Source organism: Podarcis gaigeae (genome assembly GCF_964106915.1).
Source record: "Podarcis gaigeae genome assembly, chromosome: 13".
NCBI classification, from domain to species: domain Eukaryota; kingdom Metazoa; phylum Chordata; class Lepidosauria; order Squamata; family Lacertidae; genus Podarcis; species Podarcis gaigeae.
In genome coordinates this window covers 7,977,725-7,998,909 of record NC_139689.1, presented here as the reverse complement: position 1 = coordinate 7,998,909, position 21,185 = coordinate 7,977,725, and the positions used below count along the sequence as shown (strand labels likewise).

Below are 21,185 nucleotides of genomic sequence, written 5' to 3'. Positions count from 1 at the left end.
GTCCTTCTAGAAACTTGAGTGTAATTGGGATTTGTGGGAAATCCCAATAGCTATTGGGAAGTTCTATTGTTCTTATTTCAATTTGTACACCTCCCTTCATCTGGAGATGATAGGCAGTTCCGAACATAAAGGTACAACATGAGAACACAAAATACATAATCCTCTTCGCTGACCTTCGTTAGAGGACAAGATGCAGAATTAGCAAAATGGAGAAGGAACACTCTGACCTAAAACCTCTGCTGCCTTGTGGCCAGTGCTTTCCCTCCCTTAAAATATGTTTAGGGGTTCTCTCAGTTTGACTCAAGAAAATCACGATTTTATAGTTCAAATCGGGGAAAATAAATATAGTAAATGGACAAAAGTACAAAGATTCACAAAATGTTTAGGGGTATGTGTACCCCTGTGTACCCCCAGAAAAGAGCACTGCTTGTGGCTATACTCAATAGTGAAAGGTTTGGGCAGTAAACCCCAAGGAATAACATACAGCTCATCTGCCCCAAATTTTCTGAAACTGCCATAGAAGCAATTAACCCACCATGGATTCTTCCTTTGCCCTGAAACGTCCCGATTTAAGCTGCTCTTAAAGGGGTAATGGGCTTGAAGCTACCTTGCACTTTTAGTGTAGCTGAAATTTTGCCCATTTCCCTTTTAAGAGTCACTTGGCTCCCCATCTTCCATAGGTGCCCACCAGTCATTGAGTTTGGGAGGGGGGTCGATGTCACAACACACTGGTAGGAGCTAGAGGCTGTGAATGAACTGCTTCTATGAGAGCACCAGCCAGATGCAGGGCAAGGTCTACGACTCCCTGCTGGACCTTCCTGTGAACCTGCAGGTGGCCCACACCCTTGGGGTGGTTTCTGTGGTCATTCCAGCCTGGACCTCCTTGTTGCCATCTCCAGAGCTGGGTGCACCAACTGCATGGAGGACCCAGAGGCCAAGGGAAAGTCTCAGACTTGGGAGCGGCTGGCTCTGCTTCTCTCCATCTCTTGGTCTGCCAGCACCATCATCAGTAAAAAATTTAATTGGGCAACGGCTTTTTTCTCCTGCCTTGCCCCACCCTCCAACCCTAGAAGCCTTTCCCAGACCCTGAATTTGAGAATAGCAGAAGCATCTGGGAAGAGAAAAGAGGAATTCAGAGATATTATTTTTAGAAAGGGTTTTGTAAGTTGCATGTCCTTTGAGGAACATTTTATCCTTTTGCGTGGTCTGTGGTTAGTTTTGTGATGGTTGTTGTTGTTGTTGTTGTTAAGATTTCTATACTCCCCTATACTCGCAGGTCTTGGTGGTTCAAAGGATAAAATCACAATAGAAAAAAACCAAATACATAAGCAAAATGAAAATGAAAATAACCTTATAATCCCACCAGAACACATTTTAAAAGGGCATTGGATAGCAACCAACCAAAGATCTGGTTAAAGAGGAACATTTTTGCCTGGTGCCTCAATGTGTATAATGGAGGGCCATTAACAACACAAGAAAACTCCTTTCCCCCCTGCCCTGAGGTGTGAACAGAGGCAGGGATTTCAGGTGATGGGGTGGGGTGTTTGAGGGGACAGGAAAAGGCAGTTTTTGAGCAAGGTTTGCTGGGAAGAAGCGGCAAGACAGGAGCTGAGCTCCATCTTGGGCAGGCAGGCTGAAGGATTCCTGCGCTGCCGCCCCATGAAATGACCATGCTGTAAGATTTGGACTCCCACCATGCAGACAGGAGGTGTAAATAGGTGAATAAACCATATTTATTAAACCTACAATAGTCTCTACTACGTTTTCTATTCCTCCAAAGGGACACAGACCCTGTGTCAGTGCCAGGGACCCCATGGGTTCTTGCCCCCACTCAGCAACAAGAAGGGCAGGCATTCAACTTTTGTAACAATATTTTAGGTCACACCATAGATTTGTATAACAGCATTACAATATTGGCTGTTTTATTTTCAGTTCTTTTCCTAATGTGGCTGCAGGGATCTGTTTTAAATGAAGGGGTTCCCAGCAACCAGTCTTCTTAACCCCAATCTGGTTCTTCAAGCTGCAATGCATGGAGTCAGGACACAGGATGTGGGCTTGTATACAGGGGTGCCATCTTGTCCTCAGGATTGTGGGTGCCCACAGCCATAACATGGAGGTGCAACATCACACGCGCACGGCTGCACATAGTGCTCATTGACTTTGTGGGTGCCCAGTCCCTGCAAAGTACATTATTGTGGCTGCCCAAGCACCCACGGCCCCCTGGAGTTGGATCCTATCCTTGTATATTTCCTTCTCATTCTTGCTGGTGTTATTGTGATACACCACACAGGGCCATACCCATGTATTTTACAGGTTTCCAATTAGCGTCATTTTTTGGATTTGAGCCAGAACACAATTCTTCCGTGTTTGTAGGTGAGAAGAAGGAGATTTCTGCAACTTTTTCAGCAGGAGGGAAATGCCAGTGAAATGGAGGATCTTGCTGGCTGTAGCGGAAGCAGACAGAGGGAGGGGTTACCAGCTGGCTGCAGAATCTACACAGAAGTGGGCTTTTGTGCTACCCTGGTGGATGGCTGTGGCCTGTGAACATGGCTCTAGAGTAGAACTTGGTTCAAAGGACAGCAGCCACGTGAAGACAAACAGGATTGAAGTGACGCTCTGGGGGTCATGGAAAGCAGGGCAGGGAACATTGCAAATATCACATGCTGCTGATTGTAGCCGCTGCCAGAGGGCAGGCGAAGAGGAGGGGAGATTGCCACCAGCAAGGTCCAGCCCTGTGTGTGATGCGCTAGCTCTGAGGGGCAGGCGGAGGGTAGGGCCGGCCTGGGTGGGACGAAAGGGGGACTGGAGCTTGTTTAATCTTACCCCTTTCATACAAAAATATTTATTGCTTTGTTTGTGTTTGTCTGTGTAAATTTACCAAAGAATAAAATGGAACAAAATGGGGACTAAGGTTTTTTGTCAGGGCGGTGGAGGGACTGTGTGTGCGATGTCCAGTGACTGCATAAAATCACATGATCCAACTTTGAATGTATTGTTATAGATTTAGTGGTGGCATCAGTGGCGTAGCGTGGGTTGTCAGCACCCGGGGCAAGGCATGTAATTTGCACCCCCTAACCCGTGGATTAACGCCCCCTGACCCTAACCCCCAGATGTTGCGCCCAGTGCAGCCGGGCCCCCCTGCCCCCCCACGCTACATTTCCCTTTTCTTGCGAGGAATCCTATTCGGAATAAGGAAATTTCCCTTAAAAAAAGGGAAACGTTGATAGCTATGAGTGGTGGGGATCCCCCTAAACCCAAGAAATGAAGAAATGTTAGGATCCTGGGACCATTTCCCTTCTCTCTTTACATTTTGGGGTGGGGGGAGTATGAGAGAAAAGGAGAGGCAACAGCGATTAAGTTTAGACATAACTGATGGACAACAATTGGTATTGGTGATTTCAAGTTGCTGCATAGGTTGGGTTGGGAAAAAACAAATTGTCTTAAAACCTCTCGTATCTTATAGGGTAACCTCTGCACAGTTGCCCCTGAATTAGCTATTTGTTGTTGTTATTTAGTCATGTCCAACTTTTGTGACCCCCCGGAACCAGAGCATTCCAGGCACTCCTGTCTTCCACTGCCTCCCGCAGTTTGGTCAAACTCATGTTGGTAGCTGTGAGAACACCCTAAATTATCTATTTAGGGAGGTCTTTAAATGTGTGGACTGGGCCACCAGGGCAAGCGTCTGAACCTTCATCTGATAGGAAATGTTTTGCAGGAGTGGGCAACAGATAAAAAACGTGCCATTGAGGACTTCTGGGTTGACGCGATCGGTTTAATGGCGGATTCCCTCCGAGCTCCGGAGGGAATCGGCTCCGCTGAAGACGGGTCTTGCCGCGCCGGCGACGCGGGGACCCTCAGAAACCACAGGTGCTGATACGTGTGGACTTGGTGACCCAGTGGGCACCTTAAGCGCCCTCCTCGACAATCGAAGAGCCTTTTTAAAGGCTGCGGAGAGGGTACGAGGAGCGGCGTGGTGCTGGGAGTAGACCGCTACTTCAGTGGAGTGAAGCCGCAAGCCATTGCCGGAGAGCGTCAACTTTCTTCCCGAAATTTGGACTGGAAACAAATACCCCGTGAGTAGAAGGAAATTTGGACTCTAAAAGAGATTTATACCTTTAATTTGGAACGAACGGGGGGATGTGCTAAAGGGAAGTCCGCACCCCCCCTACATACAGATAATTTGAAGCAAGGAGCGAAAAACTAAGATCGGGGGGAAAAAATCTCGTGTCTTTTGAGACTGACAAGAGATTCCATTAATTTGTGAGAATAAGCTTTTATTTTCTTTTTAAGTTGTGCTGGAGGGAAGAGGATTTTGAAAACTTTTGTGTACCCCCCCCCCCCGGATCCGGGAGCGTCCCGCATGAACCTAGCGTGAAAGAACAGGAGTTTGACAGCTGTGAATTGAGCTGTCAAATGGTTGGATAAAGATAAGAACTGTATTACTTTATATGTCTCTGGTTTAAAGGTGCTACATTTAACTAGAAGTGGTTGGAAACAAAGTAAACAACAGGGTAAAAGACTGTTGGTAAAGAACTCTGAATAATGGCAATCCCCCTAGGGGGAACCAGTGACATTACAATGGCTGCAGAAGGAAAATTACTAGCAGAAATAGAAAGAGCCTTTTTTCTCGTGGGAACCTTGCAAGAGCAGGCTATGGTTATGGACAAACAACTTACGACCTTGATCTCTAAAACAAGCAACCCTGCTGATGGAACTAAAGACTTGATTGCGAAAGATTCTGCAGCTGAACCAGAAAAGACATCTTTGGAGCTGGAGGAAAAGGAGGATGGAGGGGGAAAAGTACAGATAAAAAAATATTGAACAGAAATTTACGTGGTCAGGAAACAAAGAAGAAGTTTTTTTTAGATTATAAACTATGAAAAGACGAGACAGAGGAGAAAAGTAAAGGAGGAAGTCGTCGGATATTATGGAACATTGGAAGTTAAAAGAGTAAAGAAACATAACTGGGACCTCCTCCTCTTTTCTGGCCTTTATGATTTTGAATTTGGGGGATCTTTGGCAGAACCTTGGCAGCAAGTTTCTTCAACCAGGTTTGGACTGAGAGACGATGAAGTGACTGTGACAGACATCCCTCGAGATCTGAAGACCAACAAAAAGGACTACCAACAAAATAGACAGAGAGAGACTGAAAGAGACTTAAAGGCCTCTGATGTGAGGAATCCGGGCTAGGAGTTCTATGGGAGGATAGTTATTTGGGAAGGGACAGATACCTGGGCAGGGAGGGAGGGGGAAAACAGAATTTGAAAAATTTTACGATTTTTGTGTTTTGTAATTTTGATTTATATTTTAATATAAAAAAGGGAAAATTTATGGTATAAGAACCTCGATCGATCTTAGAAAAAGGATCTAATGTATATAAGAGAATGGGACAACAAAATTGGGCCTAACAAAAAGAATTAAGTTTAAACATAACAGAATAGGTTAAGGAGAGGAATAAGAACTTGCTGAATTAAACATGGAAATTGGGATGTATGGGGGGGTGGGGGAAGTCAGGGAAAGAGGGTTATGAAAGCAAGGACATGAAAGCATTTATGTGTGTTTTTTGTTTGTGTTGTTATAAAATGTGAAAATGCAATTAAAAAAAATTTTTTTAAAAAAAAACGTGCCATTGAGGAGGGTCATATGGCGGAGGGAGTGAGAGTGAGAAATGTCCTTATTTTCAAATGAGGAATGTTGGAGAGTATACATACAGTGTACTCTGCCTCCCCATTTTATCCTCAAAAAACCCTGGTGAGGTGGGTTATGTGGATAGACAGTGACTAGCCAAAAGCATTCTAGTGAACTTCATGGTTATGTGCTACACACACTTTGCTTCTACAATAATCAAACTTCAACACGATTTTGCAGGCAGATTAATCCATTCCCCATTTCTTTCCAGAACCCACCCACCACCTCAATCAAGTGATCACATCAAGAGATATCTGTGAGTTTGCTCACTTTTATTTAGCCTTAGGCTACATAATTACATGGAAATTATTGAATCTGGGACGGGCTGAGGAGGGAAAACTGGGATAGGTTGAGAAAGGGGTGTGCATCACTTTTCACCCTGGGATTTCTCCTCAGGCCTCTGGGTGGGCTCCATGGTGCCTGCTGTGCGGGCCATATTGTTAGAAAAGCATTGTTTAATGTTTGGATAAGATATAAGGGTTTGTTAGAAAATAAAACCCCAAGATGGTTGTCACCAATGGAAGCAAAGGCTCAGAAAAAAACTCAATACGGAGGCTAAATGGCCGAAGTATTGGGAAATTTTGGAACAAGAGGGAGACAGACTAAAATTGCAGAGCTTTGAAAAATTAAAAAACAGAGTGCGAGACTGCCTCCATTATTATCATCAAATAATGGAGGCATATAATTTGGACAAAAAAAATAGGCTTCCAAGTGGAAAAATCAAAATTGGAAACAGAACTGTTAGATCCCAAAATTAAGAATTTGTCAAGAATGTATAACCTGCTGTTGAAATGGAATACTCAAGATGAAACGGTGAAATCTGCTATGATTAAATGGGCACAAGATGTTGGACATAATATTATGATGGCTGACTGGGAACAGTTATGGACCACTGGTATGAAATTTACGGCATGTAATGCCTTAAAAGAGAATTTAATGATGACATTCTGATGAACACAGGAATTCTTGACAGGGTTATTCTGAAGGGTTTGCCTACTTTCTGTATTTTTCCTACATGCTTCACAGCAGCAGCACATTGTCTTTTTGCACTCCTTATAAATGATTTTAAAATCATTGAATGAAGAAATGCCTTGGATTAAAACCTCCCCTTTCCATCTCACTCCTTCACTTCTTGCTTTTGTCTGCCGTCCGTTCATCTCTACACCCCTGTGATTTTCCTTCTCTCTGACCCTCTTTCCCATGCATATCTTCTTTTCCTTGAATCGTGGAATTATTGAGTTGGAAGGGTCCCAAGGGTCATCTATTCCAACCCCCTGCAAAGCAGGAATCTCAGCTAGCTATGTAGCTCCTTAATGTGTGGACTGGACCACCACAGCAAGGAAATGAAAATCTGCCTCCAACAGAACTGCACCACCTGTTCATCTAGGTCAACTGATGCTGGGTAAACATGATCAACAGGCAGAAGACACTGGTCAGCAAAAGGAATTGTTGTCACTCCACTCACCTTTTTTTTTATAGGACATGCTCTGCTGGGGGGGGGGAGACACAAAAATCTGTGCTCGGGGAGAGTCTAAACCCTGGTGAGGAAGGATAGGCTAAGAGACAGTGACTAGCCAAAAGCCCCCCTGTGAACTTCATGGTTATGTGCTAAACACATTTTAGTTCTACAATAATCAAACTTCAACACGATTTTGCAGGGAGATTAATTCATTCCCCACTTCTTTCCAAAACCCACCCACCACCTCAATCAAGTGATCACATCATGAAATATCTGTGAATTTTCTCACTTTTATTCAGCCTTAGGCCAAACATGGATACATGGAAATTATTTAATCTAGGATAGGCTGAAGAGGTTGTGATGCTGAGGATGGGGTTTGCATCACTTTTCACCCTGGGATTTCTCCTCAAGCCTCTGGGTGGGCTCCACGGTGCCTGCAGTGCGGGTAAACGTACAGGAGTATGAAGTGCCGTTGTTCCAGTCAGAGTAGGGGATTACCACCTGGCTGATGGCCAAGAGGGAATCCTTGATGCTGCCCTTCAAGACTCGGGGATTCACATGGTGACCTTCAAGGAGGGCATTCTTCACCCACTGGACAGAAACTTCACTTGCATTGAGCCCTATGACCATGTCAGTGAGGACTGTCTGTGCTCGCTGAAGGCTGCTTTCTTTATGGTTGGCAGGGGAAAATATGAGAGAAACAGGCAACAGCTATTAATTTTAGACATAACTGATGCACAACATTTATCACACCATTTAGTGCTGATTATTTTCTGCTGGATTCTCTGACAAACATTTTTAATCTGTAGATAGAGGGGTGTAAATCCTTAATGAAAGCTTTAAGGAGCAAAGGGGATTTAACTGAAGTTCTTGTGTGTGTGGACCTGAGTAGAAAGATTTGTGGAACATACATGGCGCTTCCTTGAGCTGGATGAGGACACGGTGGGATAGTGGAGATTCCAGGAATATTTACACAGCTCCTTTCCCCAACATATATAAAGAAAGTGCCCAGCACAAAAAGCATCTCAGGCTTCCCAGAGAAGGTATTGGTGTATAGGCTGGGTTTGAAAACCAAGGATAGTTAAAAACTTCCAATATCCAATGATACCATCTCTGCACAGTTGCTCTTGGAGCAGCTAACTAGGTACGGAGCTCCTTAAATGTGTGGACCTGGCCATCACGGCAAGGATATATAAATCTCCCTCCAATAGAAGGGCACCATCTGTTCATCTACGTCACCCCATTCTAGGTAAACATTATCAACAGGCAGATGAAGGTCAGAAGGATCCTTGGCGGGAGGTGGGAATGTTTTTTAATGGGGCTGGAAATTATTGTGGGAGACACCTTGGGCCTTGCAGGGTACACATTCTTTCCTTTCCTTCTCCCATTGTTACCTTCTGATAAAAACATGCATTTAGTATTGTTCAAGAACGGTGAAAACCTTTCTGCAGAGATAAGAGGAAAATTGCTGTTCAGACCTCCACCGGACTGATTGCATTTTCAAGTTGTGTCTTTAGCCAATACCAGCACCGATATCATGGCAACTGGTGGGGAAAGTCTTATCTCAACAGGCCATTATGGAAAGCAGAAATAAATTTCTGAATTAAGGAGGAAGCAGTCTTGAAATGGTCAGTCCCTGAAATGATCTTAAGCAATCAGGAAACAATCATCCCGCTCCCAAACCATGTTTTTCAAAGGAAAACTAAGTCCCAACTGTGTCAAGAGTTTTTACCTTCAGGTTCCTTGACTTTTGTTTGGGACCCAGGAAGGGATACTTGACAGACGTAGCTGTTAATCCGTGCAAAGTCTGCAAATGCAAGGCTGAGGTATCCTGTGCTACCAAAGCTTGCACTTATGATGCCGGAGGTGTTACCTGATTGGCCACCTGCCTCCCACATAATCATCATGCCTTCGGGGACAGAGTCAGAGGTAGTACACACCAATATTGCACCTAAGGGAACAAAATATATAGACAGACAGACAGACAGACAGATGAAATTCCTGGTTTTTTAAGATTTAAACAGCTTAGAAATGATTTAAAAATCAGCAAATGAATAAATGCCGCACGTTAAAACCTCTGCTTTTCATCTCAGTCCTTCCAGTCTTGCTTTTGTCTGCCATCTGTTCTTCTCTACACTCCTGTGATTTTCCTTCTCTCCGACCCTCTTTCCCATGCATATTCTCTTTTCGTGGAATCATAGTATTACCGGAGAATCCGAGGGCTCCCTTGGGCAGAAATCAAGACACCAGCCAGAGCAATTTGGAGCAAATCAGCAGCCTGTAGGCTCAGTCTTTATTGAAGAAAAACTGTCACGACAGGTCTCCCACCACCCACAAGATAAAGCAAGATGGAAGCCCAGAACAAAAGAAGACACCAAATTTTATTAGCTCCTAATCTCCTAAGTTACACCCCTAGAAATACATCATATTTACATCATGACTACATTAAAAACAGGAGGAGTCAGGGGAGGGGTTGCACAGGTAATCTGAGTATCCTGACACCTGGCCGGAGCCCCTTCTCTCCCTCCCCATGAGTCATTTTCAGAAAACAAACGGAAAGGCGCAGTTTCCTGCCCCCTGAGGGGAATCTGGTCACGGTCCCTTTGTCATAGTCCGTGTTGAATACACTAGTGTATGCAGTTTGTTGTGTCCTTGATAGTCTTCTGTCTGAGCCCATCAAGATGACTATCAAGGTTGCCATGTCAACTGGGAAGGGCTGTAGAGTACGTGCCTGCTCGGTCAAGGGATTATGGCCGACTGGTATCAGGCCACCCCCCTTTGATAGTCCTTGTAATACGAAGCAGAATAAAAGTGGTCTGGTGAAAATCCGATATACGGCTGATTTATAGTGAATTTATGAAGAATACTGTCCTTGACGTTCAAAGCACTTTCGCCTTTCCGGAAGCGGTTTGCAACATTTTGATTAAATCAGTCACGGTCAATTGGACTCAGAAACTTTGTATTTGAGAGCTGTCAAAGATAGAGAAGCGGGCGCCTGCTGCCTGCAGTACCTGCGTGGCCGCCAAAAGAGGTGCTGTTCGGTAACGCTGATTGGCTAAAACGGCGGCCGATTGACCCTGAGTTCAGACAGTTGGTCTACCCATAATAAGGATAGGGCGAGGTAGAGTGTTACGGTCTACTAAGGGAAAATATACGAAAATAAAGGGGTTACATGCGGAGCTGTCAAGCTAGCGCTTCCTTATTTACGGAAGGCTTTTAGGGGATGCCCCTCTAGAAGGGACATCTCTGGGCTCAGGGAGGTGGGAGGTGTGTGTGTGTGTGTGTGTGTGTGTGGTGCTTGTGCATTACGTTGTAATGAAGGGGGGGTCTCCTGCTACAATAGAATTCTAGAATTGGAAGGGACCCCAATGCTCATCTAGTCCCACCCCCTGTAATGCTTACTTACTTACTTCAGCAAAACTTTTCTAGGCATTGCAAATATAGGACATCCTAAAACATTTAAAATATATACAAATAAGCAGCCATGTAGAATATATAATGATGAGGAACTTCACTGGGATTTCTTCCCGCTAAATATTGCCATTTGGCACTCCAAGAGATACTATTAACAAAACCTCACCCCCCCCCATGCAGTTAATTCCAGGTTAATCAGATATTTTCATTGTGCCCAAAAAGGGGGGGGGGGGTAGCATGCGTTTGCGTAGCAGGTTGTAAAATGGACAGTAGAAAAGGATATGTTCTACAGTGTCTGGCACATTCAAAGAACATCCACAATGTCTATCATTTCTGGGGGTGTTTAAAAATCTGCCCTTGACAAAAGCTGAAGGGAAAACATTCATTTGGGCTAAGATAAAGGTCCTGCTTTGGACAGAAATTATTATTTTTGAGATATGTGATACAGTTATCTTGGGGAAGCAAATTTATTTGCACCTGACTTGTTGTTTATTCCCCCAATGTACCTTCATCTGGTTTGACTATTGCAATGAATATTGCTCACTTGAATTATACAAGGGTTCCAAGTCAATACCAATAGATCTGATTTTCCTATGTAAGAGTTGGAACTTCTGGATTTATCAGAGTCCGTAATTCCGTCAGAGAGTAGACTCAAATGCTGGCAACAAAATGGAAATGCAACCCGTATTTTATATTGCTAGCCCACACCCAATATTCCATTGTGTGTATACCTAGTTCTGCACACATTGTCTCATTCATGATTGAACTTGGGAGCCCCAGGAGACATCTCAAGATGGATGTGAGGGTGATCCGACTGAGATATCTGTCACCTCATTGATCGCCAGGGCTGATCTGGCTGACCTGGCTGGCTAGGCAGGTGTCCCCATGTTTCATACGCGTCCCTCCCTAAGCTGCACGCTCGGGGGAAGAGGAAGACCATCCCAGATAGGAGTGTAACGTTCTTCAATCAAGGCTTGATGATAGCTGTTTTCTGCATAGATAGAACCTCCCTGATAGAACCTCCCCCTGTAATGCAGAAATCTCAGCTAAATAATTTCAGCTACATAGTTTGTGAGAGCCTTCCTTCTTTGCCCCTATCAGAAGAAAGTCTCTTCTGTCCCCTAAACCTACAAAGATCTCAGCACACAGAAATAGGCACTTACAAATGTTAATAAAAGGGTATTTGTTTTGGAACCATGGGATCTGTCCCTTTGGAATGACTGTCCCGTTTAATGCTGGCAAATAAGCAGAAAAGTTGGCATAAGAGAGTCCAAGGGTTGTTACTGCTCTGTTTCTAAGGGTGGTTCCAGATGCCCAGACTTCAGGTACATGCATGAGAAGGCTGCAAAGAGGAAGGAAAGAGAAGCAAACTCACCTGGAGCAGCCTGGGAAGAAGTCAGTGGCAGGCTAGCCCCGCAAAAGAATCCCACAAATGGTAAGAAGATCTTGGCCCACATTTTAGGATTCAGTGTGAATGGCATGTGGGCCACCAGGCCTACTTATATAGCATCCTGGGAGACTTTGGCGAGATATGTTTCCCATCAGTAGCTCCACCCAGACAATCCAAGAAGAGGCTATTCTGTGAGGTTCTCAGAAAGTCCTTCCAGAAACTTGAGTGTAATTAGGGTTTGTGGGAAATCCTAATAGCCACGGGGAAGTTCGCCTATTGTTATTATTTAATTTGTATACCACCCTTCATTAGCAGATCACAGGCAGTTTAGAACATAAATGTACAACATGAGAACACAAAATATATAATCTTCTTCCCTGATCTTCTTTAGAGGACAAGATGCAGAATTTGCAAAATGGAGAAGAAAGATTGTGACCTTAATTCTCTGCTGCCTTGTGATGAGGGAACACTGATGGGCTAATGTTTGTCTGAGCCCCTTATTCATGTACAACATCCCTATATGTGGAACTGACACTTTTACCAGTGCTACATAAGGTACGTTCCGTACTTGCAAGGAATTGGTTCTCTCTGCAGCCGGCACCACCACTTTCTTGTTTAATGTTCAAGGATTTTGAAAGGATCGGGTGGGATCTGGACTCGGAACCTATTCAAATGTTGTTTGAGGAGGGCCTGTCCCCAGCGGTGAAGAACGAGTTGTCCTGCGCGCCCCGCCCACAGTCGATGGATCAGCTCACCAAGGCTGTGCTCGTGATTGGAGTACGGCAGGAAGCGCGGGCTCAGGAGAAACACGAAGTGAGAGGGGAACTTTGCCATGACTACCGCATTCCTGAAATACCAAGACAGCCTTCCCAGGCGGCGGAGCCAATGGAAATTGATGGCGCGCACGCAAGGTTTCAAACTTCAGTGAAGGTCGCAAAAGGGAGGGGAAGGATTGGAAAACTACCAAGAAGTGTTTCCTCTGCCAGCGACCAGGACATTTTGCTAAGGTCTGCCCTCAAAGAAAGGCCTGGCAAGGGATGGTGGGGGCTGCCGGCTGTGAGGAGAAGGGGGAGGAAGGGCAGGCGCAGGGAAACGACAATGCCTGGCTGCCAACCAGAGGGGGCAGCAGCCAGGCCAGCAACAAATAGAAGTGCCCCAACCTGACCACCCCCCAAAGCAGCTATAGCCATAGAAGTAGTGCTAGAACTCCCAAATGGGCACCCTGTCAAGGTTAAGGGGCTGCTGGATTCGGGCAGCTCGTGTAATTTCTTCAGTAGAGACTTCGCTCTAGAGCACCAGCTCCACCTACTACCCCTTGATTTTCCCTTGCAAGTCACAACCATAGATGGCTGGGAACTTCTGGGGGGGGAGTGACCCACCAGACCCCACCAATGCGCATGAGGGTTTCCAGGCACACAGAGACCATCACCTTTCACGTGGCCACACTGGCAGGACCCCCAATTATATTGGGAATGAGCTGGTTGGCACTGCATGATCCAGTAGTGTCATGGCATCAGCGGTCAGTCACCTTTGGGTCAGCGTACTGCTTGGAACACTGTCTAGGAGAGGAAATCCCAAGGATGACAGTGGCCAGGGTGGCTGGGCTAGCGGTGGAACGAAAAGCGGAGGTGCCACCACAATATGCTGACCTGAAGGAAGTCTTCAGCGAGAAGGAGGCAGATAGACTACCCCCCCATAGGCCCTTTGACTGCCAAATCAACCTACTCCCAGGGGCTCAGCTGCCGGTGGGTAAGCTGTATGCTATGTCTAACCGGGAGATGCAGGAGTTGTGGCAATTTATTGACAAGAATCTGCAGAGGGGGTTCATAAGTGAATCAAAGGCGGTGGGGGTAGTCCGGTGTTCTTTATGGACAAAAAGGAGGCTAAGCAGCCCAGACTAGTCGTAGATTATAGGGCCCTCAACCTGGTCTCAGAGCCCGTGACCTTCCCAATGCCCAGGATTGACGACATTTTAACATGGGTGAGGAAGGGGAAAATTTTTACCAAACTGGACCTCAGGGGAGCATACAATTTGATTAGGATAAGGGAGGGGGATGAATGGAAAACTACCATGTTCACCCCCCTAGGGGCCTTTGAGTACTTAGTTATGCCATTTGGATTACAATCGGGCTCCGCCTGTTTTCAAGCATTCATGCACCACGTGTTGGGGTCCCTGCTGTACAAGAATTACGTAGCCTTTTTGGATGACGTCTTAATCTATTCGGACAATGAGGAGCAACACGTCAGAGACGTCAGAGAAGTACTACAGATACTGCAGAAGCGCCAGTTGTGGGTCAAGCTGGAAAAATGGCAATTTCACGCCAGAGAGGTCGAGTTTCTGGGGTACAAGTTGTCAGACAAGGGCCTAGCTATGGACCCAAGCAAGGTGAAGGCAGTGCAGGAATGGAAGGCCCCTAAAACCCGGAAGGATGTGCAGAGGTTCTTCGGGTTCAGCAACTTCTACAGGAAGTTCATAAAGAACTTCGCTCACTTGACCGCGCCCATCACAGATTGTGTGAGTAGCAAAAAGAAGTTCGCGTGGACCGAAAGTGCCCAGCAATCCTTTGAAAGACTGAAGAAGACGTTTGCTTTGGAGGAGCAGCTCCTGCACGTGGATCTGGAGAAGCCCATCAGACTGGAGACGGACGCGTCCGACCGAGCCGTTGGGGCGGTCCTTTTGTAGCCGGGGGCCAAGCAGGGCTGGAGACTGTGTGCCTTTTTCTCAAGGAAGCTGAGCAAGCCGGAGCAAAACTACCGTGTATGACCGCGAACTGCTGGCAATCTATGCGGCTTTTCGGCAATGGAGACATCTGTTGATAGGGCGTGGCACAAGATCCAGGTCTGTACTGACCACAAGAACTTGGAATACTGGCGGACTGTGCGAGTACTCAACCAGAGGCAGATTCGATGGGCTCAGGAGTTCTCCAAGTTTTCCTTCAAGATACGATACGTGCCGGGAGAGGAAAACGTAAGAGCGGATGCTCTCTCCAGGAAGCCAGAGTACATGGAAGGAGAGGGACCGTCGGAGATCCGACACGTGTCTCCCGAGGACAGATGGGTGTGGGGGGGAGCGTTGGTTGGGAAACGAGAACTGGTAGGGCTTACCAGAGACAACGCGTTCGCTCAAGCGAAAATGAGAGAACTCCGGGATGGAAGGGAAGACAATGGAGGGTTTGAGGAAAAATAAGGGCTACTGTACTATAAGGGGGCACTGTATGTACCGGGGGAGACCTTGAGGGGGAAGGTACTCAAACAGCTCCACGACAATCCAACCGCTGGACACTTTGGACAGCACAAGACCATACTGCTCGTCACCAGGCAGTTCTGGTGGCCAAAGGTGAGGGAGGATGTGCGGGAATATGTACGGGGGTGTGACAGATGCCAGAGGGCAAAAGTGGAGAGGGCTGCCCCCGCAGGGTTTCTGGAACCTTTACCCACACCGGGAAGACCCTGGGAGGTGGTGTCCATTGATTTCATGACCGATTTGCCCAAGTCGAGGGGGAAGACAGCAGTCATGGTAGTAGTCGATCTACTGACCAAGATGTGCTTGCTCACATGTGGTGACGGCAGAGGAGACGGCCAGGTTGTTTGTAGATCACATCTTCAGGCTGCATGGGGCTCCCTCGAGGGTCATCTCGGATCGCGGGAAACAATTTACTTCCCGGTTCTGGAGGAAGCTCATGAGCTTGCTACAGGTTGAGGTGGGCTTCTCGACGGCGAGGCACCCAGAAACCAACAGACAAGCAGAAAGAGCGAACAGTATACTCCAGCAATACCTACGCTGCTACGTCAGCGAGAGACAGAATGATTGGGTAGAGAAACTAGAGTTGGCTGAATTTTACATTCTCTTCTTTCACTAATTAACAATCCATTTTTACTTAGTCCTTTATAACATTTCTGCTAAAACCACATAACTTCATTCCAACATCCTTCTAACATTCCTTAATTTTACAATGTTTCTGTAGATAAACTTTAAATTTCTTCCAATCTTCTTCCACCGACTCTTCTCCCTGGTCTCGGATTCTGCCAGTCATTTCCGCCAGTTCCATGTAGTCCATCACCTTCATCTTCCATTCTTCCCAGGTGGGTAGATCTTGTGTCTTCCAGTACTTTGCAATAAGTATTCTTGCTGCTGTTGTGGCATACATAAAGAAAGTTCTATCCTTCTGTGACACCAATTGGCCGACCATGCCCAGGAGAAAGGCCTCTGGTTTCTTCAGAAAGGTATATTTAAATACCTTTTTCATTTCATTATAGATCATCTCCCAGAAAATCTTAATCCTTGGGCATGTCCACCAAAGGTGAAAGAATGTACCTTCAGTCTCTTTGCATTTCCAACATTTATTTTCGGGCAAGCTTGACTGGTGTCATGTACCACATGTAGATCATTTTCATTATATTCTCTCTTAAGGCATTACATGCCGTGAACTTCATACCTGTGGTCCATAACTGTTCCCAGTCAGCCATCATAATATTATGTCCAACATCTTGTGCCCATTTAATCATAGCTGATTTCACCATTTCATCCTGAGTGTTCCATTTCAACAGCAAGTTATACATTCTTGACAAATTCTTAATTTTGGGATCTAACAGTTCTGTTTCCAATTTTGATTTCTTCACCTGGAAGCCAATTTTTTTGTCCAAATTATATGCCTCCATTATTTGATAATAATGGAGCCAGTCTCGCACTCTATTTTTTAGTTTTTCAAAGCTCTGCAGTTTTAATCTGTCTCCCTCTTGTTCCAAAATTTCCCAATATTTCAGCCATTTGGCCTCCATATTGAGATTTTTCTGAGCCTTCGCTTCCATTGGTGACAACCACCTTGGGGTTTTATTTTCAAGCAAGTCCTTATATCTTACCCAGACGTTAAACAGTGCTTTTCTGACAATATGGTTTTTAAACGCTTTATGTGCTTTGACCTTGTCATACCACAAGTTTGCATACCACCCCTTAAAACCTTCTAAGTCCAGAATGTCAGTGTTTTCAAGAAGCAGCCATTCTCTCAGCCAACAAAATGCGGCTGATTCATAGTAAAGCTTAAGGTCTGGCAGGGCAATTCCACCTCTTTCTTTAGCATCAGTTAATATCTTAAATTTTATTCGGGCCCCGCCAAACAAATCTAGAAATGTCTCTCTGCCACTTCTTGAAACAATCCATTTTGTCCAAAATTTGCAATGTTTGGAACAAGAACAGCATCCTTGGCAATACATTCATTTTTATGGCAGCAATTCGGCCTAGCAATGATAACTTCAGATTTGACCATATTTCTAAATCTTTTTTGACTTCCGTCCAGCATTTTTCATAATTGTCTTTAAATAATTTCACATTCTTGGAAGTCATATTAACCCCTAGGTATTTCACTTTCTTAACCAGTGTTAAACCTGTCTCCTTCTGAAACCTCTCTCTCTCAATCACTGTTAGATTTTTCTCTAAAACCTTAGTTTTCATCTTATTCAACTTAAATCCCGCTACCTGACCAAATTCTTGAATCAATTCCAGTACTCTTTTGGTAATAGATTCTGGCTCCTGTAATGTCAATACCAGATCATCGGCAAATGCTTCCAATTTGTACTGTTTAGCTCCGACTTGTATACCTTTAACTAATGGGTCCCTTCTAATCATATTTAAAAGGACCTCCAGGACCGATATAAAAAGCAAAGGAGAGATTGGGCAACCTTGTCGTGTTCCTTTCTCTATCTTAAATTCTCCCGTCACCACATTATTAACAATTAATTTAGCCTTTTGTTCTGAGTAAATTGCACCTATACCATTTCCAAAACCTTGGCCAACCCCCATCCCCTGTAAATTCTTCTTCATAAAACTCCAAGAAATATTGTCAAGGGCTTTCTCCACGTCCACAAATATCAAAACTGCTTTGGTGTAAATATTCACTTGTAATTTTTCTGAAATGTTGATTATATTCCTCGTATTGTCAGACAAGTGCCTACCCGGGAGAAAGCCCGCTTGATCTTTATGTATTTCTTCTACTAAAACCTTTTTTAGTCTTTTAGTCATGATATCTGCAAAAATTTTATAATCCACATTAAGCAGGGATATGGAGCGGTAGTTCTTAAGCTGTGTCTTCTCAGACTCTGTTTTCGATATAAGTGTAATATAAGCTTCCTTCCATGACACTGGTGCCTTTTTCCCTTCCAATATTTCATTACAAACTTCCTTTAGAGGTTGTACTAACCATTCTTTCAAGGATCTATAATATCTTGAAGTCAGACCATCCGGCCCTGGAGATTTACCTAATTGCATGTTTTGAATGGCCCCTTCTACCTCCTGGTCTGTTATTTTGTAATTCAGCATTAGCTTATTTTCTTGAGAGATTTTTTGTAGTCCATTTATTTTCAAAAATCGATCAATGTCCAATTCTTTCTGCGTCTCCTGTGTGTATAGTTGTTTAAAATAGCTCTGAAAGCACTACCTAATCTCCACTGGATTCTGTATATTCTTTCCCTCCACTTCCAAGTTCGTAATAGTATTAAGGTTTTGTCTTTTTTTCATTTGCCAAGCCAATAATTTCCCGCATTTATTTGCTGATTCAAATGTATTTTGGGTGCACTGTTTAAGATTTAAGCAGCTTAAATCTAAAGGTAAAGGGACCCCTGACCATTAGGTCCAGTCGTGACCGACTCTGGGGTTGTGGCGCTCATCTCGCTTTATTGGCCGAGGGAGCCGGCATACACCTTCCAGGTCATGTGGCCAGCATGACTAAGCTGCTTCTGGTGAACCAGAGCAGCACACGGAAACACCGTTTACCTTCCCGCCAGAGCGGTACCTATTTATCTGCTTGCACTTTGACATGCTTTCGAATTGCTAGGTTGGTAGGAGCAGGGACCGAGCAACGGGACCTCACCCCGTCGCGGGGATTCGAACTGCCGACCTTCTCATCAGCAAGTGCTAGGCTCTGCAGTTTAACCCACAGTGCCACCTGCATCCCTTAATGTAATGGCCTGGGATTCCGATTCAGAGGCTGAACCAGAGGAATCCCAGCCTGCACAGGAGTCCCCGCCTCCAGGGCCGGCTGAACTGGGGCAAGGCCTAGATTCTGAGGAGCCTGCACCTGTGTCAGACCCTCAGGAGCAGGCACCAGGTGAAACCATTCTGGCCCCAGAGGTGCTTGAGGACTCAGTGTCTACAGGTGAGCCTCCTCCGAGGCCCAGTAACCCTTCGGCCTCTCCTGAACTGCAGAGGCTTAGGGCAGAGAGGCGAAGGGAACTAGTTGCTCCCAGGAGGAGTGCTCGCCTTAAGGCCAGAGGAGGCGTGGCTCCTGGGGGCCGGGACCGCTCCTGGCCTTAGAAGAAGATAAAGGTCAGTCAGCCCGGTCCCAGGTTGCGGGAGCAACGTCGTTGCTGGCTTCAGACCTTCCAGTGTTCCTGTTCTCTGCCCGGCCTCCTGCTCCTGATCTTCCAGCGTTCCTGTTCCCTGCCCGGCCTCCTGCTTCTGACCTTCCAGCGTTCCTGTTCCCGCCCGGCTCCCAGCTTCTGACCTCCCAGCGTTCCTGTTCCCCGCCCGGCTCCCTGTTTCGGACCTCGCCTCTCATCTTGTGAACTCTGACTACGATCACGGTACCTTCCCCCCGGGACCAGCACACTTAAGCAGCTTAGAAATGATTTTAAAATAAGCAAATGAATAAATGCCGTAGGTTAAAACCTCTGCTTTTCGTCTAACTCCTTCCAGTCTTGCTTTGGTCATGTAAAATATATAATGAAATACTCAGGGCGTGTGGCCCTGTGTAGGAAAATCTGATTTGAGGTATCAGAGACAAGTCCACCAATGATAGCCATGAGCTTTTTGTGTCTGTCACACTGGTAGTTGGGAACAAATTTATCTGTTTTGAAGAGCACATCCAAAGTGGTATGATAAGTCATCCTTGCATCATAGTAGCTATCATAGATATGGAATCCAAGTCTAACATTGGGTAGGAACTTCGGATTCTCATTGATTTCATTCACAGCAAATGCCAAACCAAGGATGTGCTGGTAGAATTTTGTCACCATTCTGCATATAGAGGTAGAATTTGTTCATCCCTTTGTATAATGAGTATGTTTCCTGCTATCATATCACAATATTGGTAATTTCTAATAGATTCTATTGGGGGAGGGATTGGCTTTTACATGCTTTTAAACGCTTTTAAACGCTTTTACAATAACCTGTCCTGACAAACAGAGGAATCATTCATTCTGGCAAAGTGAAGGGGGTGGGGGGGGTGGAAATTAAGTCATTTGCACTGGTTGTCACCAACGATTTCAATCATTTTGTTACACGAAAGAATGGCAGCGCCTCTTGAAAAACTGACTCCTGCAAATCAATGCATGCAAATGACAAGAGCTCAGGAACAGGAAACAGGACTTGAGGTGCTCCTGAAGCATAATGCTTTGTAGCAAATCAAGGCCCATTGTGAAAGTCCACGGACCACTTCCTGATTGAACAGAATGTCAGGGAAGACTTTTGTTATGGTTTAATCGCAGTGGGAAGAAAACACTACACACAGAGAGAGATGGACACACACACACACACACACACACGCAATTTCATACTCTGGAACATCAAACTGGTTCTGAGAAGGATGTTCACTGAATGAAACTTCATGAGAATGGTAAACTCACTGAGAAGCAATTCCACCAATGAAGAGAGCTCCTGGCTGGAACCCCTCATGTGGAACAGGGTGGGGATCATTTCTGGGACACTCTACAGTATCTACGTTGTACCCCATAGGAAGCAACCAAGGTAGAGCTATCAGAAGCCACAACATCCAATCAGCAAAGCATCCCTCTAGATTGAGAATCTCCTCTGTACAGAAACTACCAGATTTAACAGTCTACATAAGTTGGTGGCTAATTCTGCTAACACACCTCTTAAGAGAAATACATCAGCTATGTCTTTGACTGAGACACCAATGCATGCCTTAAAGTGCTAGCAAGGTTAGCTGATGTAAGGTGGAATAAAAGGGGAAACGTATTAAAGGAAAGTGACGGAGCCCTGCTCGCCTTTTCACCTACTCTCGGGTGTACATTGCTTGGGGGGTATTTATATCAATTTTCAGATTTACTGGTTGATCATTTTCTAGTATCCTCTGGCAGGTATTTGGAGCTTTGGCCAGTTGGAACAAATTATAGGGGCTTCCATGATCCTAGGAGGCCAGTGATTAGCCCTTTACCATTTGAGTGCTGTTCCTCAACCCCACCCCCAAAGCAAATCTGTTAATTCCTTTTTCGAGATCTGAT

At 45.3% G+C, this 21,185-nt stretch overlaps 1 protein-coding gene across 1 annotated transcript in view; it reads right to left on the bottom strand.

Annotated features, from left to right (window-relative positions):
• Nucleotides 1-5,989: 5,989 nt before the first annotated feature.
• LOC310829062 (uncharacterized protein) overlaps nt 5,990-21,185 on the bottom strand; it is a 33,292-nt gene continuing 18,096 nt past the window's right edge. The window contains exons 2-4 of the mRNA XM_083707233.1: nt 8,880-9,098; nt 7,500-7,815; nt 5,990-6,030 (exon numbers count right to left, since the gene is read on the bottom strand). Coding sequence (XP_083563359.1) covers nt 7,529-7,815; nt 8,880-9,054 — 462 coding nt within the window. The 5' untranslated portion in view covers nt 9,055-9,098 and the 3' untranslated portion in view covers nt 5,990-6,030; nt 7,500-7,528. The remainder of the gene's footprint in view (nt 6,031-7,499; nt 7,816-8,879; nt 9,099-21,185) is intronic.